The 26355-nt window shown below is 39.4% G+C and overlaps 1 protein-coding gene and 3 long non-coding RNA genes across 4 annotated transcripts in view; 1 reads left to right on the top strand and 3 right to left on the bottom strand.

Moving 5' to 3' along the window:
- Nucleotides 1–903: 903 nt before the first annotated feature.
- On the bottom strand, nt 904–2741 carry LOC134089665 (uncharacterized). The gene is made up of 3 exons (XR_009940106.1): nt 2465–2741; nt 1671–1914; nt 904–1157 (listed from the first exon to the last, which is right to left on the bottom strand). It is a non-coding gene; the product is annotated as an uncharacterized LOC134089665 (long non-coding RNA).
- Nucleotides 2742–8071: 5330 nt separating this feature from the next.
- The window catches only part of sart3 (spliceosome associated factor 3, U4/U6 recycling protein), a 62233-nt gene continuing 43949 nt past the window's right edge, over nt 8072–26355 (top strand). The window contains exons 1-5 of the mRNA XM_062543668.1: nt 8072–8342; nt 20242–20368; nt 22813–22917; nt 23890–24074; nt 26034–26139. Of these exons, the coding sequence (XP_062399652.1) occupies nt 8166–8342; nt 20242–20368; nt 22813–22917; nt 23890–24074; nt 26034–26139 (700 nt within the window). The 5' untranslated portion in view covers nt 8072–8165. The remainder of the gene's footprint in view (nt 8343–20241; nt 20369–22812; nt 22918–23889; nt 24075–26033; nt 26140–26355) is intronic.
- LOC134089663 (uncharacterized) lies at nt 8950–11103 on the bottom strand. Its single transcript, XR_009940104.1, has 3 exons — nt 11024–11103; nt 10720–10815; nt 8950–9728 (listed from the first exon to the last, which is right to left on the bottom strand). It is a non-coding gene; the product is annotated as an uncharacterized LOC134089663 (long non-coding RNA).
- LOC134089664 (uncharacterized) lies at nt 11192–12720 on the bottom strand. The gene is made up of 3 exons (XR_009940105.1): nt 12661–12720; nt 11411–11872; nt 11192–11277 (listed from the first exon to the last, which is right to left on the bottom strand). It is a non-coding gene; the product is annotated as an uncharacterized LOC134089664 (long non-coding RNA).

Genomic DNA, 26355 nt, shown 5'->3' with positions numbered 1-26355 from the left:
TAGCTCTGAAAACGCCTACGAGGCGAACTTTGTTTATCCAATTTCTTACAGCAGTTAGATATTAGTCTGAGGAAACACCTTGAAATAAGGCAGTAAGAGAAAGCTGAAAGCTTCATTTTGGTGAAATAAGCCTGTTTAGGGCACAATGAATAACATCTTACCTTACTTAAACCAGCGATCCCTACATGTTGCAGCAACTCTTTGAATCACTGTTAGATTTGACGTCTGACCTCCAGATTCGGACATAATGTATTTCGACCGTGCATGAGGCAAGACTAAAATATGCTATTTATTTTCTTTTTTATCAATAAGTATGTTGTTTCAATAGACTCTGGGACAGTAAAAGAAAATAGTTTTAATTGAACATTTTTTTTTAATGTTATTAAAAATATATATATATTATTATTATAAAGTTAGGCTATTATTATATAAAGTTATTATTATTATTACAAAACTACATGGAGGTCACCATTAGTTTGACCTCAAACTTTTCTGTTAAATAATAACTTACCCCTATGCACAAAACCTGCCAGACAATAATCAAATTTTTCCCACTTCCATCACTCTCCTGAACTGTTTTTGTAATTGGACAGCACCACCTTGGCCATAAGTTCAACTTTTACAGACTAAATCACATGCTTCTTGCACATCTCTTGCAATACATTTTGGACTCAATCTATTGGTAGGTGCCTTATGTATATTGTGGTGCTCTAGTATGCATCTTCTGACTGCATACTACTGTATGTCTAATTGTTCCAACAGCTAATGCCAGTCAAATTCCTTGTAGATATACTTGGCCAATACAAGCTCATTCTGATAGCCTACTAAAACACACAAACTTGCTAGGTTTTCAAAAATATTTTTCAATAAAATACATTTCCATTTATTATAATCATATTAAATAATCAAAGACAACAATTTCTGACTTGTGTAACAAACATTTACAAGACCATCAGAATCTAGGCCTATATGAAATGCAATATAAGCATGAGGGATGAGGATGAGAGATCTCCATGTGCTCTTTTCAGGTGTCACATTGTTGTCCTCCACCAAGTCCATCCCTTCATGGTCCTTTACATGGCCTGATTAGATGACATGGAGTTGATCAGCTGTCTGCGGTGTCCTCCCCTCAGACCAATTGTACCTTTGTTCTCGTCCTGCATGTAAAATAATGAAACTCTTGTCATTAAATGGGTAGATGTACATAAAAAATACCACTATTTCTACCACTGTAGTAAGGACTGCTCTTCTAAAAAATCTGAAATGTGCACAGGTTGTCATTAAATGTGTATGCTTCTACACCACACTCATTTATCTGTCTCACACTCTCTCACACACACCCACAAAACATGGGACACAAAGGGAGCAGACCGTGAATCTCCTCTCTCAGCCTCAGACTTGGATAATACAAGGCAGTACCATTTAACACCACACACGCTACATCCTCCTAATAATTTTACTAATGACATCATAGCAAAGTGTACCTGAGAAACTGCAACTAAGTGCCTTAATTAACCAAAAATATAAACATAATAATGTTAATGGTAGAACACGATGAAGAAAGGAAGCTGTTGTTTATCTTGACTTAAATTGATCCAGCTGAGGAAAGCACTTGTTCTTTGGAAGGAATTTCAATTTGTCTGCATGCAATATTGACACCGATCACATACCCTGTCTGTGTATAGTGTATTGTGCACACTGTGGTGGAGACTTGGGTCCATGTTGGGTCCATGTTGACTGGGCTGATTTGGTGATGAGGGGTGTCAGGCATCAGGGGAAAGGTGCTGAAGCAAGGAGCAGCAGCAGTAGCCTACAGGATCTTGAGGATGTTGAGGCGACGGGGCAGGGACCTTGAATCAGCAGACAGCTGTATCCCTCTTACTTCACCAGCCACTGACTCTTCTCTACCTACATCTAAAATAACAAAAAAGACAAAGAGGAAGCATAATATTTACTATATTGCTTTGTTTTATAATACAGACATAATTCATCACCTTAAACCATGATTCAATAAAGCATGGCACACTCACTAGAGGGCTGACAGATTGACAGATTGAAGTATAGCCTACAAAACCAGTGTTGAGCTGAAGTCTGTATTGACACCACTTAATAATGTTGTGATTAGCACACCACCTATCAAGTTTGACAGATAGCTAGCAAACGATATATCTTCAAACTATGCTGTGTACTTCAACAGATTTATTTGGACAATACATTCTTAAAATAGGCAAACAAGACGTTGTCTTATTTTGCTCGACAAGAAAGAAAATGCAAAACTAACAAGTTTATCAATGATTACAGATCGCTATGTTACCTGCTAAGCAGCTGTAGCACAAACACACACGACACAACACTACGTACTGGCTGCTTGTCTTAATAGCCACTTTAGTGCTTCAAAAACGCAAAAATGCAAGGAAATTAAGACCATAAATGATAACAGTATGAGATGAAAAACCTTATTTACCAGAGTTGTTCCAACCGTTTTCCTTTTAGACAAGGTTAAGACGAACGATGTATGATGTATTCGCTGCTCCTCCAGAAGTGGCATCTCTCCGGGTAGTTAGAAACAAAATCCGTGCTGCAAATGTCTTAACAAGTCTTATCACTAAAAATGCTTATGACGTAAACGTTATAATGTTAACGTTATCAGAAAAGTTTCCAGTGAGAAAATGGGTCGCTGTATGGTGAAGATATTAAGACTTAATGCCAACGATACTCAAACACAGCCATCTGAAAGCATTAGAAAGCATTCTAGTCAAAAGTACTTTTGGTAGTAAAAATGGCGTCCATAAAACACGTGACCACCTCTGAACCAATCCTTGGCAGAACTGCTCTGAACATTCCAAACACAGTTGGCGGTACTCTCCACATATAGGGCACTACTTAAGCCACACCCTAGGCCTGAGCTCTGTCTCTGACTAGCGGTAGCAATAACACACACGCCCACCAATTTCGGTTCATTTTTGTGAATGTATGTGTCAACAACAACAGACAATGCGCTAGGTGGCGCTTTAGAGTCCTTAAGCCACACCCTAGGCCTGAGCTCAGTCTCTGACTAGCGGTAGCAATAACACACAAGCCCACCAAATGTGGTTAATTTTCGTGAATGTATGTGTCAACCACAACAGACAACACGCTAGGTGGTGCTATAGAGTCCCTAAGCCACACCCTAGGCCTGAGCTCCGTCTCTGACTAGCGATAGCAATAACAAAGAAGCGCACCAAATTTGGTTCATTTTCGTGAATGTACACGTCAACCACAACAGACAACACACTAGGTGGCGCTGTAGAGTCCTTAAGCCACACCCTAGGCCAGAGCTCTATCTTTCAGTAGCGGCAGCAATAACACACAAAAACACCAAATTTGGTTCATTTTCGTGAATGTTTGTTTCAACCACAACAGACAACACGCTAGGTGGCGCTATAGAGTCCCTAAGCCACACCCTAAGGCTAGCGCTCTGTCTCTGACTAGCGATAGCAATAACACACAAGTCCACCAAATTTGGTTCCTTTTCGTGAATGTTTGTGTCAACCACAACAGATAACGTGCAGCTAGGTGGCCTTATAGAGTCCCGAAGCCACACCTTAGGCCAGAGCTCTGTCTCTGACTAGCAGAAGCAGTTCCACATGTAGCTGCCAAATAACATCCAATTTATTACCTTTTTTCTGCCTATAACACCAACTTCCTGTTTCTTAATAAGACGCCATAATTCAAACCTTCGCCATTTCAATATACTTCGAAAATTAAAAAATCTGGTCACAATTCCTCTTGAGCAACCCCTCAAGATCATTTTAGTGCTAATATGACATGATTTCGATAAACCGTCTAGGAGAAGTGTTTCAAAATACGTGATGTGCAAAAATCATATTCATAATCATAACTCAAATTCTTCTAAGATTCACTATATAGTTTAAATTTAAAACTTGTTCAGATTCATACAACACATATGCACACCAAATCTGGGCCATTTCCGTGAATGTATGCGTCAACCAAAACAGATAACGAGCTAGGTGGCGCTATAGAGTCCCTGAGCCACACCCTTGGCCAGAGCTCTGTCGCGGAGTAGCGTTACCAATTCCACACATAGCTGCCAAATTTCAAGAGTTTTAGAGCATGCCTAGTTGGTGAAAAAAGGCAAAACGTGGCCCAGAAGAAATTTAATTTGAGCAAAAAACAATAGGGCCTTGCACCTACGGTGCAGCCACTTCAGTGGCCGCACCTCGGTGCTCGGGCCCTAATGAGCTTTTCTTTACCTTTTACTTTGCATCACACTCATTCACACAGTCATTCTTGACTTATTTCAATTCTGGCCATTAATTTTCATGATGTTCTCTCAGGAAGGGAGAGAATGGGGCTGGGATACAGAGAGGCATGGGGGATAGGAAGGGAGTGTCAGAGTGGCCCTTTCCGAAACGGATCCCTACGCACTTCGACTCGGTTAGCAAGTGAACTTCCTTTTTAAGTCCACTCCTCATGGGTGCGGAGAACACTCGCATTGAAGGGTTAGGGGGTTAAAAAAGCGCTACATTTCGGATGCGCTTGAAGGGAGAAGGAAATTGACGTCATATTAGTTTTCATAGAAATTATGAAGGCAATATATATTAAAGAGACCCTATGCAACTTTCTGCAGGAGACGATCGCTCCTTGTTTACATCTGGATGTCTGAGACGAAGAACCACGCTTGCAATTTATATATGTAAATATAGCCTGTACATGTATAAATCTACACGCTAAAGCTGTCGGGGAAGCTCTGCAGAGAAAATGCAAGCATAAAACGAGCGAAAACGAAAAACGAAACCGAAACCAGAGATGAAATCGCCAATCCTGCATAATTCCTCTTTAAATCGCCAATTAAGATGTTCTGGACACCCCTGTGTATTAGGATATACATCCCTCTTCTCTCCTTTCATTATGAGTGAGGAGTTGCATTTTATACTTTATTTAACACAAAATTACAAACGTGCTGTAAATGCGACCTGCACATGTGTTTAAATATTACAGCCTACTTCTGTATGATCTTGCACATTTTACTGAGTATCAAACTAAACATGAGTTGTTACAATGTAGCTTAAATCACGCTTTTGTCTGTAAATGCTGTCATACGGACCAAAAAACAACTGGCAGGGAGATACGCGAGCTGCACGAACACTTGAAAACGGTTGCACCTGCGTTTCAAGACAGCATCCATGCTGACTTACTCCTGGAGGCGTGGTAGCCCCTCTCCCTAGGCACTTCACTCGACTCAAAATTCGTTTTGGATGATACTTAGTGTGGCGGACCCTCGCGTGAACGCGCAAACGAAGTGTAAGTGTGTAGGACTTGGGTTTAGGGGCACGTTTCGGAAAGGGCCAGTGTGTATGTGTGGGGGGGAGGGGCATGCGAATGAGGGGGGTCATGGGGCTAAGATAGAGAGAGAGGGAGAGAGAGAGAGATGGTAGAGGCAAAAGGGGGAAGGGCGAGGATGTGTGTGTGCGTGTCTCTCTGGGAAGCTCGCGCGTGGAGCAATGGAATGCGTGGGCAGGAAGGATCGGAGAGTGACAGACATCCTCTAATGAAAACCTAAATAACTCACTTTCTGTTAATGTGGTTAAAGTCCAAATTTCTGCATAGGTTAATATGAGCATTAGTATTCATAAACTTATCTCATAGTATTTTAGGTAAAACTATGTGTCAACCACGATCATTAATGTGCTATTGAGACACACAATCAACACCAAATCAAACAAAATAAAAAATGTATGTGACTGTCACTACAAACACACCAACTAATACTCCATTAAATTTCATCCAAATTAGTCACTGTTTTCTGCCTATAACACCAACTTTTTGTTTCTTTTATAAGACACCTGCATTCACCTGACTCAAGATCATTTTACTGCTGAAATTACATGATTTCGATAAACTGTCTAGGTCATATTTTTACCTCCAAGGTATTCTTTCTTTGTTGATTGGACAGGTCACTATCACTATAGTGTCAAAAATCACATGTTGGGACCAAAAGGACCATTGTTGAGGCTTTAAAGCACTTCAGAACTATGCAGTCAATTTTAGCTTTTAGTCAGGCAGCCATGGGGTCACACCTGCTTTTTTGCAGAATCTAGACTAGGGCTATGTCCAAAAGTCAAGCGTGCACGCTGGATAGTACCTTCTTTCCAGTAGCGTCTCAGTAAGCACGCTCCTCAGTATGCGTCCCTACCTACATTTGGACAGCACTAACTAGTTGGCGTCACCTGACTCGGGGAGGGAGTGTGTTGACAATTAGCATGACGTGTGGAGCTTGACCTGCGCAATGGATTATGGGATATCTGAGGCCAAAAAGATGCATCGATGCACGCTTGGAAATCACGCCAAACGAAGTACCCATCTAGTGAGAGCATGCACTTGACTTTCGGACAGTCTATTCTGACGTAACTTCCGGAAAATGCACACTGCCCAGCGTGTGTACTTACAGTATGTTTCAGACACAGCCTAGGGGTACCTCTTAAGATTTAGGAGGGTGCCTGGTGATATCCCTTGGGCAATTTTGTATGTTAAGCCTTTCTTGTCCAATGTGTTGAATATAAGGCGGAGATACTGAAGAGGGTAAAAATAAAAAATAACAAGCAGATATCACAATGAAATTTCACCAGTTAATTGCTTAGATCAATATGAAAAATAAATGTATTACAAGTTTTCTGTAATTTAATGTTTGAATATGCAAATTAGGCATGGTGTAATTAAATATGCACTGATTCGCATTTAAACTCAAAAAGATCAGATCTGAACATTGGCTAAAAAGCCAGTAAATTTTTTATTTTCATTTTGTTGACACAAGAGATGAAAAGTATCTTACAGAGGGAATTATGAATAATGGGAGTGTATCTCATTCAGTTATTCAGTAAATCAGAAAATACTACCAGCATATAAAAAAAAAAATCGCCATGTTTTTTGGAATACAATTTCATATAAATCAGGCTAAGAATAATATGTTAACAATCCCCTCTGTAAAAACCTTCTAAACATGACAGGGGTAAGACTGCAAAGTTTGCTGTATGTCGATGCTTGTGAAAAGAATATTTTGTTGTGAGAGAGGAAACTCAACCATGGGTGCTATCTCACTTGGACTGTATTTAAGTACATTTGATTTGATTTGATTTGCATTTGATGGGTGATAGGAGGTATTTCCTATTTTTTTCATGATGTTGATGACATTTCATGATATCATTATAGGTATCGTTCTGGGTGTGAACGACCCTTAAGAGACATGCAAGTGAGAGATGCTAGCACCCATGGATGAGGAACAAAATCTCCACCTCACAAGCATCTAAAAAAACTTGTCAGTCTCATACCTAACCTAGAAGGTTTTTACAGAAGGGCTTGTTAATATATTATTCTTAAGTTTATGCAAATCAGCGCATATTTAATTATAGAATACCTAATTTGCATATTCAAACATTAAATTTCAGAATTCTTGTAATACATTTATTTTTCATATTGACCTCAGTAATCAACTGGTGAAGATTCATAGTGATATCTGCTTGTTTACCCTGTTCACCTGTAGTAGGCTATATCCGCCTTATATTCAACACATTGGACAAGAAAGGCTTAATATACAAAATTGCCCAAGGGATATCACCGGGCACCCTCTTAAATCTTAGAGGTACCCCTAGTCTACTAGATTCTCAACAAAAAAAACTTTAACCGACAAAACCAGGTTCACCTAAATTATGGCATTTGGGTGCCGGACTATTAGAACCATGCAGCCCCTGAAATGAGACAATGGGCCACTCTCAACATCCCTCCTCGATCCTCGATGCTCGGTCCTCCAGGCTCGTTCCCACTGATCTATAACTACTGCCACTGGATAGACTATCCCATTGTTGCCGCCCCATCATTCTTAATCTAGATCAGTGAGAACGATGACCGAGGAAGGAAGGGAGGATATAAAAGACGAATGAGAGGCACCCATTGTATCCAGACGCACACTCCATTTCGGTAGATGGCGGTAGTGAGTTGTGTAATGCGCGACTTTTATTTTGCAAATTCGGCTCGACCGGAAGTCTTACTTTCGCTGGAACACTCGCTGCTCGCTGAACCAAAACAGCAGCGCAATCGGAAGTTGGGGTAACGCTAACGCAGCTTCATCGTTTGTCCGCAAGCAAAACCAGGTTTGCAATATCCATGCAATGGAAACCACAAGTGAAGAAGAAACTAAATTGATACAACTTGAAATTGAGGAAGAATGTGGGGGAAAGGAACAGGATTTGCTGTCTGATGAAGAGGGTATGACACTCGATACATCAGATGACACATCTGAAGATGAGCGAGAGTTTGAAGCTGAAATTCAGCGTCTGGAGGAGCAGGTAACTTCAATATCAACATTTAAGCCCTACTCGGTTTAGGCGTAGGCTACGTTTTGATATGTGCAAGAAGGTGGAAAGTCAATTGGATGTATTCACTGTAAGTAATGTAATTACTGCATTATTGCATACTCGACGGGTTATTTTCCTGCTACAGCGATGCACGATTTTACTCAATTTGACTGTTATTATACCGTTTTCCATTGAACACCTGGCATACAAACGTTACGTTAGGGTCTACTATCTGAGCGTTACTGGAGTATCAGAACCCGTGTTCTCTGAAGTTAATAGCCCGCCATCTTACTTGTCCTTTGACCCGGATAGAGCCTAAGAAATTGAGGGGCGTCAGAGCCAAGGGGCCAGGAATATTCCCGGAAGTAGAAACACGAAGAAGTTCGCCTACAAAAAGGATCCAAAGCTGCCATCTTTGCCCATATAAGGAGATCCGGGAGTTAATTGAAGCTAACTGCCTATGGCAAGTTGCATTGTAAGTTAGCTCTGGGGTAGCAAAGATCAAAGTGTGCCATCTTCACCTACCGAAGATCACACACTCAAAAAAAGGATTAGTTGAATTTACTTAAAAAAATCATGGAAAGTATTTCCACATGATTAAATAACTTACTTTCAACATTAAGCAATATCTTTGGTCCAACTTAAGGTACTTTGGTTAGTTCAACTTTATTTGTTAGGGTCCATTAAACTTGTTTGCAAGGTTTGGAGCCCACATAATTTACTTAGGTTGGGTTAACACAATCTATTTAAGTTGATTTAACTTATTGAAAACTACTTCAAATTAAGTTGCACAAACCCAAGTAAATCAAGTTGGTTCAAATGAATTACTTCATGCTGAAAGAGAGCAATTGAATCACATGGAAATACTTTCCATGATTTAATTAACTCTGTTCAAAGTATTACATTTAAGTTAACACCAAAAGGGGTAAACATTATGCAATGACAGGCCTAAAAGATAAAACAAATAACAGACAAAGATGTTTTTTGATATACAAACTGTATTTCAAGCCTTATATTCACATTACGGTTTAAGTGCACAACATTCAACTTTTATATTGAAAGAGCCTAACATACAAAAAAACCCATCACAATATTGTAAAGCTATATTGCATGTTAAGGGTTCAAGTGCACATTTAAATGCTCACTGAAGTGCATATCGTGTGTTTTCACATAACAGATACAATTAAACATTGTTTAGAAAGTAGAAACTGTAGCTGCTCATATAACTAAACACAGTCCAAAAGCAAATGGTACGTTACGTAGCTCCTATGGCCTCAAGAACGATCCAAACGTCCTCTGGGGGGGGGGGGGGGGGGACAACGACCATCTGATGCCATATATGGTCTCTGCCGTGGCCGTGTGACTACGAACACCTGGCTGTAACAAAACAAGAGATTTTTTAAAGTGCTCATTGTCTGTTATACACTATATTGCCAAAAGTATTGGGTCACCTGCCTTGACCCCCACATGAACTTCAGTCACATCCTATTCTTAATCCATAGGGCTCAATATGACATTGGTCCACCCTTTGCAGCTATAACAGCTTCAACTCCTCTGGGTGTTTATGGGACTTGTTGCCCATTCTTTCAGCATATTTGTGAAGTCATACACTGATGTTGGACGAGGTGACTGGCTCTCAGTCTCTGCTTTAATTCATCCCAAAGGTGTTCTATTGGGTTGAGGTCAGGACTCTGTGGAGGCCAGTCAAGTTCATCCACACCAAACTCTGTCATCCATGTCTGTATGGACCTTGCTTGGTGCACTGGTACACAGTCATGTTGGAACAGGAAGTGGCCATCCCCAAACTGTTCCACAAAGTTGGGAGCATGGAATTGTCTAAAATCTCTTGGTTAATGCTGAAGCATTCAGAGTTTTCACTGGAACTTAGAGGCCAAGCCCAGCTCGGGGATGGCCTGTTCCTGTTCCAACATGAGCAAGGTCCATAAAGACATGGATGACAGAGTTTGGTGTGGATGAACTTGACTGGCCTGCACAGAGTCCTGACCTCAATCCAACAGAACACCTTTGAGATGAATTAGAGCGCAGACTGAGAACCAGTCTCCTCATCCAACATCAGTGTGACCTCACATGCGCTTCTGGGAGAATGCTCAAAATTTTCTTCAACACACTCCTAAACCTTGTGGAAAGCCTTCCCAGAAGAGTTGAAGCTGTTATAGCTGCAAAGGGTGGACCGACATCATATTAAACCCTATGGATTAAGGATAGGATGTGACTGAAGTTCATATGGGGGTCAAGGCAGGTGACCCAATACTTTTAGTAATAAACACATTCTATACTATTAAAAGACATTCTGTACTATTAAAATTTGATTAGTAAAATAAATCAAATTAACTTGTGGAATACATACCATGTATTCCTTCACGACGCTCTAAGGGTCTTCATTCATATAGGCACAGTCCCTTGAGAGGAGAGCACATTCGTGGCAGACATCAGTGGCCGAATCCTGTATATCAGAGAATAAAACAAACACACCTTGCAACAACCACACCATGGTACCTCACGCTGGCTATGGCAATTATTGATAGCACTTTTAATTTGCAAAAAATAAATGATCAAAACATTATCTCCCCATTGAAAGTACGAAGAATTTATCTGACCATGTTCCAAATCTCTAATGCCTGGTTGAACACTCATTTACAAGGTTATCATACCTCAGTCATAGGTACTAAATGCCTTCATCAGGTTTGCAGATGGAGCATCCATCCAGTGATCCCTTCAATTCCGCACACAGCTATGGAAAAAAAACAACAAAAGTCATGTCATCAATTTTTAATGGTAGATTATGTAAAACAGAAAGGATTTTGCTTCACTTACCTCACGCACATTGAAAATGTTGGCCACCTCGTCTTAATTCAGCTGTCATGGGTGCATCTCAGACTACTTCTTGATGTCGGTGGGCAAAAATCTGATCAACAACAACACCTGATCTTCATTATTCATTTTCTCCACCTCTGATAGGAGCACTATTTGTTTATTAACTTGCACTTTTCTTGACTTTTAGGCTAGGTAATGAAAAAGTTCAAATCACAAGAGTGCACCTTTAACTTGTGGTCACTGGTAGCCTGGCACACCCTCCCAGTGACGTAACACCTTCGGCGTTGCTGTCACTGGTCTGGTCAACTGCTAATCAGGAAGGATTTCTGAATTCCCGAAATCTGCGGAACTGCCCCCTTTGGTCGAGAACCAATCAACTTTGAGCAGCTCCAACGGCTCTGGGTAGAGGCATGTTCAAGGCAGAGGAAAGAGTGTTGTTATTGGTTTAAACTCGGCAAACCACTTTCTGACTTCGACCAGTAGCAAATCGAGGCACTTAAATGAGGCGGGTCAACCAGCGCTGGGAGAAACCGTGTTAGCACAGGCTCTTGGTCAGACTAAAGTCTCGCAGAGCCTTCCAAGTCGATGGCAATCAGGCCAGGTCACTGGTACAGCTCTACTTCAGATAGGTGCAGTTGGAGGAACACTTGCAGTCGGACAGCAGATCAGCATACCTTGGCAATGACCTTGATGTAATGGAGAGAGATGAATTAAAATCTTGAAAACTGATATCTTGAATGATCTCATAATTAGACTCAACATAGAGAGAGGTGGATAACCTTCATCCTAGCTTGATAGGTCAGCCTCTAAACAAGAATGAATCTCAATCAGTGATACACATGGCTTGGGCGAGAAGCATTTTTAAGGTACCATTTTTCCACTCTTTATTGTGCTACAGCTTAATTTTTGCGGTCAAAACACTTACTTTTAATTCCTCTTCTTTGCATCTATGAGCCCAACAATGCGCTACATTGTTTGATACAATCAACAAGCAGAGACTCACATGTATCCACTTCAGCAATATTAGTTAGTACATTGAACATTCCGAGGCTGCATCTATATTTTTATCAGGGGTTTACCTTCACTGAGGCGCACACACATCCACTCACACCCACACAACCAAACCAACCTTAGGTAAACCTAAAACCTTTCACACTTCTTGACTTGTCACCACGCCACCTCTAATTACGTTCCACTAACTTGTGAAAAAAATAAATAATTGTGGATTCTCTCAAACACAACCAGAGAACTAAGCTTCAGAAAATGTCTAAAAACCGCATTAGCATAGATACTGCTAGACTAGAGCAACGTTTTTTGATAGCTAGCTGCTAACTTTAAAGCCGTTTGGTTTAGCTGTTGGTTGAAAAAAATATTTATCAACACCTAATAGAATACACACTGTATAAAAACTAAGAGTGGAATTCCCACCTTATATTACATGAACACACATAATAACTACAGTTGATATACTTACCTTTTAGAGCTTAAAAAGCAGACTCTTCATCGGTTACCAGCACCGCACAGCCAGGACATCCAAAAGATGCATCCACATTTCTTCGTGTATTTCAGGTGTTGGCATCCAGCCTAGGGGTGGCACGGTTTTTGAAAAATGCTCCGAACCGTGCGGTTCGCATGTCACGGTTCGGAGTGTGTGTTCGTCGTACGGTCCTACGGTTCAGGCTAGTTATGGCATGCGCAATTGATTCCCATATGTGACGACGTGTTTCCCTTACGTGCGAGAGTAGGAGTATGGCGTTTTGAGTGCTGCGCGCAAGGTTTTAGAAATGGCAAGTGCAAGAGATCATCCCTAGCGTGGTCAAACTGATGCACCTGACCCTGCTCGGGTGGAAGCATGTTCTTCCGCAACTGTAGACTATGCGTGCAACTTCACCAAACAGTAGAAGTAGACTCATTCTCCTTGCGCGTTCAATGGACACCCGCCCTCGACATGCACAGTAATCCAAATAGAACATTCACAATCGTGAACGCAATGTTATGTTGCTAAAATAACGACTAGTCTTCACTTCATGGATGCAGCAACGCACTTGTTTATTTTCTCCAAAACCTCACACAATTAGCGCGCACCTACGGTGGCCTTACAGTGTCAAAAGTGCAACGTAAAACAGGCATCCAAAGTAATAGAATTAGAACTGTAAAAGTATGTATGTATACTGTATTACATGAACACAACACGCAATGACGCACAGAAGACGATTAGCTAAATTACTGTTAAAAACGGTTAGCATCATTAGAAGGCTATTGCATTCAAGTTGACTGACCATCTCAATACCAATGTTTTCAACTCCAAAGCTTAAAAGGGCCTGTCCCAAGGAGAAAAAGTATTAGCTTACCTTGAAACGGGGAAACTGAACAGTCCAACCAGTAGGTTATGATGAGCTTAGCCTGCTACTTTGTTTACAATATTGTGAGGCTTCAGCCAGACAGCTGAATTTAAGAGGTGGAGTTATAATGAATAGTAGGCTATATAATCTGCATAAAGTTTGCTGTTATGAATATCAGACATGTCAGTATATAGAATGTATAAATAATTACATAATGTGTGTGTGTTTCAAATAAAGACAAGCTTTACATCTTGTTAAAAAATCATTCACACTATATGAAAGGAGAGCGATGAAAAGGCGATGCAATGAAAAATATGGGTGGACGACCTACATTTTGTGCTGGTGCACCATCCCTGCCAAATAAATTAAAAGATTGTTGAAATCATCAATGTCTTCCCTCTTGCTTTATCAAAATCTCAACTGAAGCTTAAAGTTTCCTGAGACAATAATGTGCTTTATGTGAAGTCAAATTCAGTTTGTGCATTATTACATGATAACTATTCTCTAAATACTCTAGCCTAATTGTGGATGATTAAGCTATATGCTGAAATATGTTTCTGGAGTGTTAAAGAGTAAAAGAAAAAATAACAACAAGAACCGTACCGAACCGAAAACCGTGACCCTAAACCGTGATACGAACCGAACCGTGGATTTTGTGAACCGTGCCACCCCTAATCCAGCCCAATCGCACACTCACGCCATCTAATGGTCAGGAGCAGGCTAAACTACATTCTTAGTTTTTAAATCGATTGTTTCATGTTATTCTAACTTAATTGAATCGATTAAAATCTATACAGTTGAACTAAAGGCAAATGTAACATGATTTATTTAAGTAAATGTTGTAACACAAAATTATTTAGTAGGAAATGCATGTTATACTTAAGTAAATGTTACAATCAGCTAATTTCCTTTTTTTGAGTGCAGTATCCACCAGACGGAAGTGGACAAAACTGTGTAGCGGAAAACGTCTGCATTTCCAATGTCATCATCCCCGCGAGAGTTTAACAGGTGCGATAATTGAAAATCCCCATGTTATTTTCCCATAGAAAAAATCTCAAGATACCGGATCTCCTTATTTGGGCAAAGATGGTAGCTTTTTTGTAGGCGAACTTCAGAGGTCTATTGAGCTGGTTATCAACCCTCATAGGGTGCCTCTCAACATGCCTCCTCGATCCTCGATGCTCGATCCTCGAGGGGCGTTCCCACTGATCTATAACTAACACTCAAAAAATGACTATCCCATTGTTTCCCCCCCCTCATTCTTTATGTAGATCAGTAGCTGCGTTTCCATTGACCATTAAATTGCGCAAATTAAGAGTTGCGAAAAGAAATGTGGGTCATTCCACCTCAATTCAACAAATGCCTTCTGCTTGACCATCTCAGATTTCCTTCAAAATTTTACCACCTGAAGAGTAACCATTTAAACTGACTTAGCCAAAATATTAGATTGGTATACCTAATACATCCAGAGAAAAACGTTTTTGAACATGGTACCCCCCTTCTGATTTTTGGCACATTGGCGCCCTCATCTATATCTGCAGCAACGTTCAGATGTCATTATCTCAAAAAGTGTTCAAGCTAAAGACTTCAAAGTTTCTGGGAATAATGATTGCTACCTATAGATTCCACTTATTCATTCGTAGGCCGTATGTATTGATACTGACTGTGTTTCAATCTTGTGAAATCAGAAGAAAAATGGCAGATTTTTTTTCAACCCCCACATTGGGTGCTCCATTACACAATTTGCAAACAAAATGTTTGACAAATGGTTATGTCTCTCTACAGAAGTGTTTAAGCTGTCTTTGAAAAAGTAATTAAGAGGTGTCTATATTGCTTTTTTGTTGGAAGTATTGTAACACAAAACTGAAAAATAATCAATTTGGATGATATTGTATCTCCCCATTACGCTATACCAATGAATTGAACACATCTCCAGAAAGAGTATGAAATGGGCTTTCAGACTGTGAAATTTCAAGATGGTATTATGGCTGCAGTTATTAAAAAACATTTGTTTAAATATTGGTCTATTACAACAATTAGCGTTGCTTTTTTGTGCTATTATTTAATGATTTCATAATCCTTGTCTTATTCCTAAGTATCAGATGTTTATGTATCATACTGTTAAACATTTATATTTTCATTTACTTGCTGAGTGATGAACTAATAAAATATTTCCTGTATTTCCGAAATAAATTGCTGCTGTCACTATTTAATGCCACTAGATGTCACTGTTCATGGATATCAGCAATGTGTTATAGTACACCAATATTTCAAAAATAACATTTCAATAACCATAGCCATAATACCATCTTGAAATTTCACAGTCTGAAAGCCCATTCCATACTCTTTCTGGAGATGTGTTCAATTCATTGGTATAGCTTGTCATACCTCTGTAATGGGGAGATACAATATTATCCAAATTGATTGTTTTTCAGTTTTGTGTTACAATACTTCCAACAAAAAAGCAATATAGACACCTCTTCATTACTTTTTCAAAGACAGCTTAAGCACTTCTGTAGAGAGACATAACCATTTGCCAAACATTTTGTTTACAAATTGTGTAATGGGGCACCCAATGTGGGGGTGTGAAAGAAATCTGCAATTTTTCTTCTGATTTCACAAGATTGAAACACAGCCAGTGTCAACACATACGACTTACGAAATGAAGTCTTTAGCTTGAACACTTTTTGAGATAATGACATCTGAACTTTGCTGCAGATTTAGATGAGGGCGCCAATGTGCCAAAAATCAGAAGGGGGGTACCATGTTCAAAAATGTTTTTCTCTGGATGTATTAGGTATACCAATCTAATATTTTGGCTAAGTTAGTTTAAATGGTTACTCTTTAGATGGTAAAAGTTTGAAGCAAATCTGAGATGGTCAAGCAGAAATTTTCTCTAAAATCCGTTGAATTGAGGTGGAATGATGTGCTTAATGGAAACACACAAATTTAAAAAAAACTCACATTTTTTTGGGTGAGGTGGTTTTTAGAGCGTATCAAAATGTGTATATTTCGCAAAACTGCAATGGAAACACTTTTTTCGCATCACACGAGTCACGTGATCCAACAACAGGATATTCAAAGGAACGAAAATGATGAAGAAGACTGTCGACAGGAAGTGGTAGGCTACCGGGAGAATAATGTAAAATGTTTTTTTTTTTTTTTTCATTAAAAGTGGCTCGTGTCATTCTAAAATGTTGAATCCACAGCTCCTCTGTGAACTCGCCGACAACACTTTCTCAAAAACGCTGCATACCCAACCGCTCAACTAGTTTTGTTTACCCATAGCAACAACGTTGCTATGCTTTGCTGGTTTAGGTCTATGGGTTTAACCAAAGTCTTTTTAAAGCAAGTCATGTCACTCGGCAGCCATATTGGCCATGGGGTCGGGCAGTGACTTTGACCGGAACAAGACCAGGCTCTACCTAAATGAATGGGGAGAGAGCTGGATGTCCATGTTCCGAGGTGTAAGAGACATACAAATCACATGTTTGAAATCACGATGAAAATCAGACTAACATCGCTGAAAAGGTTTGGTGGTTTTGTATCAAATTAACGCTTAAAAAGCCTTTTTCTTACTGGTAAATTTGGACTGCGCATGCTCTATTCTTCACGTCGCAGCTTTCAAAAAGCGTGACCGCCAAGGATCGGCCAAATGATTGGAGCAACGGCACTGGAAGAGGCGGGACATGTGCAAACCATAGCAAACCGGTGTAAACAACCGCCATCTTTCGCGTTACGAAGTTACCCCATGCTTTTCAATGGGCGATTTTTCCAGTGTCTCCTCATATATAAGTGTCTCTGGTTTAAAGGTATACTATGCAACGTTTTTCAGTTAATCAATTCGTTCCATACTGTTATATATGATTAAATGAGTCATTACCGGTCGAACAGTGTTTTTTTGGCCGCTCTAGTGGTCTGCAGCGGTAAAACCACACTTGCAACTTCAGGAGACACCGGGCACGCACCCATGCTCTACTCCAGGAAGTGTCATGTAAAGTCTCATGAAAAGGCACGGCAGACTGCTTGATTGAGGAGTTTAGTCAAATATACACGCTAAAGCTGTAGGGGAAGCTCTGCAGAGAAATATGCAAGCATAAAACGAGCGATAATGAAAAGTGAAAGCGAAACCGGCGATGAAATCGCCAATCCTGCATAGTATACCTTTAACGTGATGAGAACGGTGCTGAAAGAAATCTAGATTCTAGTTCTAGAAACTAATCAACTGGGCTGATCTACGAAATATTCCACTGACATGGCTGTGACATGATTTAAGCATAGGCCTACAACAAACTCCTGTGAAATATGTCATTTTTAATTTTATGTTTCTGCCCCACCAAAACATAGGCCTCCTCCGCTGATGGCTTATAGCCTAATAATGACTGATAATCAGCGTTAGTGCCGTGGTGGCAATTTGAATGCATTTAGTATAAATCTGGGTTATGTTGATAACCGCCATGTCTCCTAATGACTTACAGCACGCAAGAATACACGAGATTTTAATTTAGTTAGCCGAATGTAATGGAAACACCGTAATTGCGAAAATTGTGATTTTCGACATTAAGACAATATCGACAAAGTTTTTGTGCATATTTGTAATGGAAACGCAGCTAGTGAGGATCGATGCCCGAGGAGCGAGGGAGGACGTAAACGCTGCATGAGAGGCACCTATAGATATATATGATGGGTGTTTCTCAAAGTCAAGGATTGGTCCTTCCAAGCCACTTTTTCAAGGACGTTACATCATCAAATCTCGTCAAGCACTGTTCCAAAGATGCTTTCAAATTTAGCAAGTACTGAGTCCTTCGTTCTGAGAATTTCTGAGAATTTTGGAGGATGCATCGATGGATCCTTGGCTTGAAGAAATAACCCACAATCCTTTGCGTATGGACAATTAGAAATTTTCTGACGGTGCGTGATTAAAAAAAAAGATGGAGAGGGAGATGAAAAGTAGATGCAAAGAAGCAGTGCGTGTTAATGTAGGCTAAATACGATTTCTCAAGTGTTTTGTCAATGCCATCTTATATTTGCTCAGGCATTTATATCAAGTTATTCTGCATATTTATCATTCATATGCATATGTCAATGGGCATGAATAAGTTGTGATAGACTTTTGTTCTTAATTTATCTCTGAACTTTGCCCAATGCGAACTTTGTAGCCTACAAGTTTAACAGTACCGTTGCCGTTGCCAATTACCGATATAACTTTCCATTGACACTAACATAATTATAAACTACGGATTGTGATAGGTGAAGACCAAGTTGAATGTGGAAATACTGTTGGCCACTCAAAAAAGTTTATTTAGAGGAAAGTGCAGCTGCACAGTTGTCGGAACTCCTGTAAAAGCAGCACAATTTCCACGGTTCAAATGAAGCGCGCAGCCGGAACTGGCGTGCACGTCCACACTCGCTAGGCTGTTCCATTGCATGTGATCTTGACGGCTGGGGAGGGTACTGGAAAGGTGTGTAGCCTTGTTTAAAATCTTATCTAGCGACTAATTTGGCGACTTCTCACAATGATGTCAAACTCTGTTTCTCAGTTGAAACGTCAGACGTCACCGTTATAGTGGCTTTTCCATTTGTGAATTAGACTAAACAACATCGCATTCGCCAAACGCATCGCTGCATGATTACAAAAGTAATGATTGGCCTATGTAGTATCAGACCGTGTTAAAGCACAGAAGTAAATGTTCAAACAACTCTTTCTTTTTCATTTTCCACCTTAAACATGGACAAAATGCCACCATTGAGATCAATATGTTTTGTCCCCACCCCTGCAATTTCAGTGATTCAGTGATTTTAGTGGCACCTAGTGGTTCTATACAAAACATATCTCTCAATACATCTCAATGGTGCATTTTGCCCTTGTTCAGGGTGGGAAATGAAAAAGAAAGATTTGCATAAGACAAGTCAAATTGGTGTTTTTAAAAAGAAGAGGTAATGCAGATTATAGAACAAAAATATTTTAAAAATCTTTGTATATTCCCACAAGGTGTAAGGTTGCTCTGAATATGAGCTCCACATTTATTTTTCAAACTTGTGAGGTCTGCTGTTCAGTCCCTGATGGAATTTATTTTCTCTTCATTGCTTTTCCGGAGAGTGTTTCTACTTATCTCTATAAGAACAAAAAACTCAAGAGCCTATTGAGTAAAAATATGTCTTCTGAAGGCCTAAACAGAGCCCAGCCAAGAACTCCAATAAAATTTTGATCAACTTTGAGGGACTGCTATGACCAAGCAGAATCATCCAGACTACTCATGGTGATTTTACTGCATACTATTCCTATTTATGCACCAGCCTGCAAAATTCTAGCCTCCTACAAATTCTAGTTCTTGAGCAATGAGCTTGTGAACTTTGACAAAAAAAAAGAGGCAGAACAAATTTGACACCCCCCTCCCCCCGTAAAACTGCCTGTTACTTGAAAAGTATTGATCTTAGATCAAAACCATTTCACAGAGTGTCTCCTGGGTAACATAGGTGCACATGGTATTTTTTTCAGATGTTTTTGAGACGCAAGTGCGTGCGCTCTGGTTGATTTGACGTGGAATGACCCAAATGTAATGTAATGTAATATTTGCCAGTTGTGTTGATAAGCCTAGTTATACATTTTCTTGCACTGTTGCAAAACGTGAGCAAGTGATTTGAGTTACTGTAAGCCTAAATGGTCTGTCTTTAATGTGTCTCTTGCTCATCTCATTTTATTTGAATTTTAGCTCTCTATCAATGCATTTGACTACAATTGCCATGTGGACCTCATCAAGCTTTTGCGGCAGGATGGGAAACTGCATCGTCTGCGTAAAGCCCGATTGAAGATGAGTGAGCTCTTCCCACTTACTGAAGGTAAGTTTTTGTCCCTTATGGGTTTGAATGTAAGTACAGTGCCTATAGAAAGCCCTTTGAAAGAGTTACTTTTTTGTCTTATACCCTGAAATCAAAACCCATTTTAAAGACATCTTTTTCCAGTTTTATTTACAAGTTTAGTTTAGTTTAGTTTATTTAAAGCAGGGACCATGTACAAGGTTCATTAGTTACATGAAGTAAAGAGATGACTTTCCAATTTCCATCCGCCAGTCTCTGAGCAGGTAAGAGGAGGGGGAGGGGCAATATAAGTTAAGAATGACAAGTTAAGAAACTAGAAAAGCACTCAGAAAGCGCAGATACCTCCGCCTGCCTTGTTCTTCCTAGGTTGTCATACATTTGAACCTAATCAGATCGCCACCACGTGGCCATACCGTGCCATTACACCACTAAGCTAAATGCATAAACGGCTCCGGAATTTGACCGTTTGTTCCTTGGGTCATGCCTGCCATTCGCTGAAAATTTCAGCGAAATCCATCCATTACTTTTTGAGTTATCTTGCAGACAGACAGACAGACAGATACTTCATATCACCTCAGAAATGAGGAAATCAAGTCAAGTCAAAATCAATGCGTTTCAATGGAAGTACATTATAGAACAAATGATTGTCAATGATATGGTAAGATGGAAGTATCTCAATGCATGCCAAGTCACATAAGGAAGATATTGACCTTTAGACAACATATCAAGTGAGTTGGCATGCACTGAGATACTTCCATCATACCATATCATTGACAATCATTTGTTCTATAATGTACTTCCATTGAAACGCATTGATTTTGACTTGACTTGATTTCCTCATATCTGAGGTGATATGAAGTGATATCTAATATTCCCTTTGCATAGGCTTTTGGTATCCAATATAGAAGCAAAATGCAGCAATTATTTTGAAGCTGACTGTACCCATTGTTCAGATTTAGTTTTCTAGAAATATATGCAAATTATTGCATATTTAAGTAAAACTGGTCTCATTTGCATATTTAAACATCACATTTCAGAAAACTTGCAATACAAAAAATCTTTGCCTTAATGTGAGTAAACAACTGTGAAAGTTTCAATTTGATATCTATAGTTTAAAATTTTACCCATTTCACCAGTAGTAAATCCCAATGGCAAAATGCATTGGAAATTGCTACCTTTGACCTTGAAAAAAAGTATGTTCCACTAAATATAAATTAGATATACCTAGGGATCACAAAAAACTTGGAATGATTACTATTGCAATTAGTTATGGGTCAAACGCTAGATTGACTGGCCTAAAAATCATGTCATTCGGATGTATTTTGAGAAAGTTCGAGCTCACCGTTTTTAGCCAAAACTCGTTAGCCTGGAAGTGACGCGGGCATGTCCTTTCGCCGCTACAAAACGCTATTTTTATGCCACTTCTACTGTTCCAAACAACACTACACTTACGTGGTAGTGAGTAGAGGATCCCTAAAGCCAAACCGAAGTATCCCCACGTCTTTATGTGGTCGGATAGAGAGTCCAGAATGAATTTAATCGAGTCTGTACCTTTCCGGAAATGTTAATAAAGTGTTGTTAAATCGTTGCAGCTGCAGCAGCGACATTTCCGGAAAGGTACTGACTCGATTAAATTTATTCTATTCTATTTACTTTGTCTTAATTTGTAGATTGATGTAAAATGAATCAGAAAACATTTAGTGTATGCTAAACATTTTTAATCCCTCGGTGTCTATCAGTATGGCTATATGTATTATCCTTGTGATTAGCTCGCTACGTTAAGTAGCAAAACTAATCCTTCCAAATGAAATCAAATAGTGAAATTGACAAGCCACTACTTGATAACACACAAAAATCACTTTACATAATTTGTTGCTTTGGACAAAGGCGTCTGCTAAGCAACATAACCATAGCCATAACAATGATATGAATGTACTTCTCAAGTAAGTTGCTGAAAATGGTTGAAAATAGATTCTTCCTGAGGGGCCCCAAAACAGTTCAGTTTAGAGGCGACTTTATGTGAGTCTCCTTGAGACTGCACTGATGTAGGCTGGCCTAACTCAATATTAAGAAATGTGACTGGAGCTCAACACAAACTGACATGTAATTAAGATTTTTGTTACTTTTTAAAAACAAATGACTTCAAAGGGCTTGAATGGTGCCTGGCTGCTTATTTTTCCTTCTGTTGTGAAAGAACATATCTAATCTCATTTCTGGGGGCGCTGTGGTGCAGCAGGCTACAGCGCTTGTACCATGAACGGGTCCGAGTGCCCAGGGGGACCAAGGTTCAAATCCGGCCCCGATCCCACCCCATCTCTCTCCCACTTATTTCCTGTCTACCTCTTCACTGTCCTATAATATTAAAGGCAAAAGGCCAAAAAATATAGATATTATCTCATATAATTTAATCTAATGTGATTAAATTCTCTTGTCAGTGACTGAATATTCTTGTCATTGTTTTGTAGAGATGTGGCTTGACTGGCTTAAAGATGAGATTAAGCTGGCAGAAGATGTTCCTGACCGAGAGCGGATGTATGAGCTGTTTGACAAAGCAGTGAAAGACTACATCTGTGAGTTCTATTAATTGTTACTGCTATTCAAAGTTACCGTTCACTTTGTTAAAGGAAGGAATTGTGTCAATTATTATCAGTACCACTTGGAAGCAGCTAGTCCAGCATTTAACATACATTGCCCTCCAAAAGTATTGGAACACATGCTTACAGTTAAATATAAAATCATCTTTTGGAAATTGATCTTAATGCCTTAAATGAAACAATGAGGAAATATTTAACCTTTAAGGACATCAATTGTCTTTGTGAATGAATAATGTATTGTAAATAAATAAATGTTTTCCTTAAAATACAGGGGGTCATAAGTATTGGAATGCCCATGTTAAATTCCCAACGAGGATTATTATTTTTATTTTTAAAGGCCAGTTATGTCATGGATCCAGGACACTATGCACCCTGATAGAGTCCCCTTGGCCTTTGGAATTAAAATAACCCCACATCAACATTATACCCTTCCCCATACTAAGAGTTTGGCATGCTTTATGTCAGTTATTAGCTGTTAGCTAATTAGCTGGTTTCATTCTTATTGAGCTCAATACAAACCAGCTAATTAGCTAACATGGTCGTTCCAATACTTATGACCTCCCTATAATTTAAGGAAAACATTTATTTATTTACAATACATTATTCATTCAAAGATAATTGATGTCATTGAAGGTTGAATATTTCCTCATTGTTTCATTTAAGGCATTAAGATCAATTTCCAAAAGATGATTTTATATTTAACTTTAAGCATGTGTTCCAATACTTTTGGAGGGCACTGTATAACCTAGTATTGAGAATAGCCAGATGGCTGAAATTATTGCCTCTCTTTTAAAGAATTTGCTCCTTTTGCAAAGACTCTGTCTAGTCACCTTTTCCAGTGTGCGAGTTCTTTTTGGTTCTAACCCACCTGGACTTGAAAATTTGTCATCTGAGTGCAACAATATCTTTCTGCCCTCTGATAACATAACCTAAACAATGTGATTGCAGGTCCAGATATCTGGCTTGAGTATGCCCAGTACTCCATTGGTGGTATGGGATCACCTGGAGGAATTGAGAAGGTCAGGACTCTTTTTGAGAGAGGTCTGTCTGCGGTGGGTTTGCACATGCTAAAAGGTGCTGCCTTATGGGAAGCCTACAGAGAGTTTGAGATGGCCATTTTGTCATCATTGCAGGTATGATTATTTTTTTCCCATTGGTTTTAATCTTTACAACATGCAGTGCATAAATGGATAGCAGTTTCTATGGGACTTTTACTGTAGGTTACACCTAAATTCTAGGGGTGTAAAGATTACCCGATACGTATCGGAAATCATTCGGAACTTTCAAAATGCAAGTGCATCGGAAGGCAAACCCCTGCATCGGTTTAAATGTACTATGAATCGATAGATAAATCAATTTTAAAATGACGAATCGGAAAACTAATGTAACAAATAATGTTACTTTCAAAATCATAAGACCAACCCTGATTTGCTAACACACCAGAGCGTCTAGCCTTCTCCAATGAGGGTAAGCGTCACTGACTGCAACAGTGGCAACAAACTAGGCTAGTTGTCGAGTTTAGTGAAACGCAGATAACACTGATTTTAACGTGTGTTTGAGTATATTCAGTCATATTCAGTCGTAAGCACAAGCCTCAAAACTAGCTTTATAGGCTACAACAAACACCCCTTATCAGCCTCCTGCATTGCCCTTTCCGCGGGTGTCTCCCCAATGCTTCGGTGCCTTGTTTGGTGCACGTCTGAAAGTTGACTGAGAGGGAGGGTATTGCTTACCTGTCATATTGTTGATTTGTTGAACGCGCTTCTCACAACGTGTGTTAGTAGCCTCCTTATTTATGAAAGGTAATCCAGACAGACACTCTTTCCCAAGAGTTACAGCTACATCACATAGTTTTAAACTATTGTGATTTGTTCAGCAGCTACAAGTAGGCTATAGGGTGATATGAATGTATCTCTACTAATTGGCCGAGTGATTCATTTAGAGGCATTTGGCCATGTTCTTATTATCAAAATGTTTGTTCTGTCTTTCAATCCAGTCAATCAAGTTTTTTGGAAAAAATATAACTAATGACATGCAATTGTAACTTTTCTCATGCCATATAAAGTAGCAACATAAATAGATAAATCTGCAGTATGGAAAATGAAACGAGATGAGGAACTATATTGCATTTTGGGGCCTATTACTGCATCATATCGAATCGCACTGAATCGTTCTGTATTAAACCGCATCGTCTGTGAATCGTATCGCAGCTTTATGAATCAATACGAATCGAATCGTCTTAAAAGGGAGAGATTCACACCCCTACTAAAGTCCCTAAATGTGTTACATTCCCATAGAGGCAGGCATATTTTTATTTTTAAAGGCCAGTTATTTCATGGATCCAGGATACTATGCACCCTGATAAAGTTCCCTTGGCCTTTGGAATTAAAATAACCCCACATCAACCCTATACCCTTCACCATACCATTTCATTCTCATTGAGCTCAATGCAATTCAAAATAGCTAATCGGCTAACTGAAATAAAACCATGTCAATCTCTTAGTAGAGATTGGCATGGTGTTTTTTGTAGTTAGTCTATTAGCTGGTTTCATGCTCATTCATGCTAATTAAACTAAAGAGTTTTTTGTACCTTAAAACAATGTTTCCAAAATGATTTCAGGGGTGCATCAACTCGTAACAGGCCCTCTATCGTCTGTAACCGCACTATAGGCGGTTTCCGAATCCACAGTGAAACAGCCGGTTCCCTGTTGGTGGAAAAAGGGTAGCGGCCGGATCTGAGACATAAGAAAAAGGGTAGCGGCCGGATCTGAGACATAAGAAGCTACAAATTCGACTTGCTACAATACATCATACTTTCATAGAATTATGCAACATGCTCTACATTGTCTTTGGACATTGTTGTTTGCTGGATTAGCAAATGGCATGTGTGTGACAGAGGAAACGTGCTTTACTGTTGCTTTAAAATGGAATAAGGCGAATATCTCTTTAATAGAAATGAATGGCTGTAAGTGAACTAATTTGTAAGTGCTTGTATTATTTTTGATATATGGTTAACAATAATAGTTTGACATAACTTTGAAACGTAAGCTTTGTTCTTTTCACTTCACATTTCCCACCTTATCTCTGCACAGCCTGTCCCTGGAGATGCTGTGACACCTGAGCAACAGGAGCTGCTCAATACCCAGCTTGAACGCATCCATTCACTATTCCGTCGCCAGTTATCTGTGCCTCTCATGGGTAATGTATTTGTTCTTTTCAACTGTGCTCTTTCAGATACAGTGTGGAGCACATCTATTTGATACCATGCTAAAACAGGAATATAAAATCATCATTTGACAATTGATCTTAATGCCTTAATTAAAAAGGACACCAATTTTCTTTGTGATTGAAGAATGTATCGTAAATAAATAAAATGTTTTCCTTAAATGCTAAGGGAAGAAAGTATTTGACCCC

This window comes from Sardina pilchardus, chromosome 8, assembly GCF_963854185.1.
Source record: "Sardina pilchardus chromosome 8, fSarPil1.1, whole genome shotgun sequence".
NCBI lineage: Eukaryota > Metazoa > Chordata > Actinopteri > Clupeiformes > Clupeidae > Sardina > Sardina pilchardus.
Note: the sequence above shows the minus strand (reverse complement) of the source record. Positions and strands in the feature narration are given on the sequence as shown.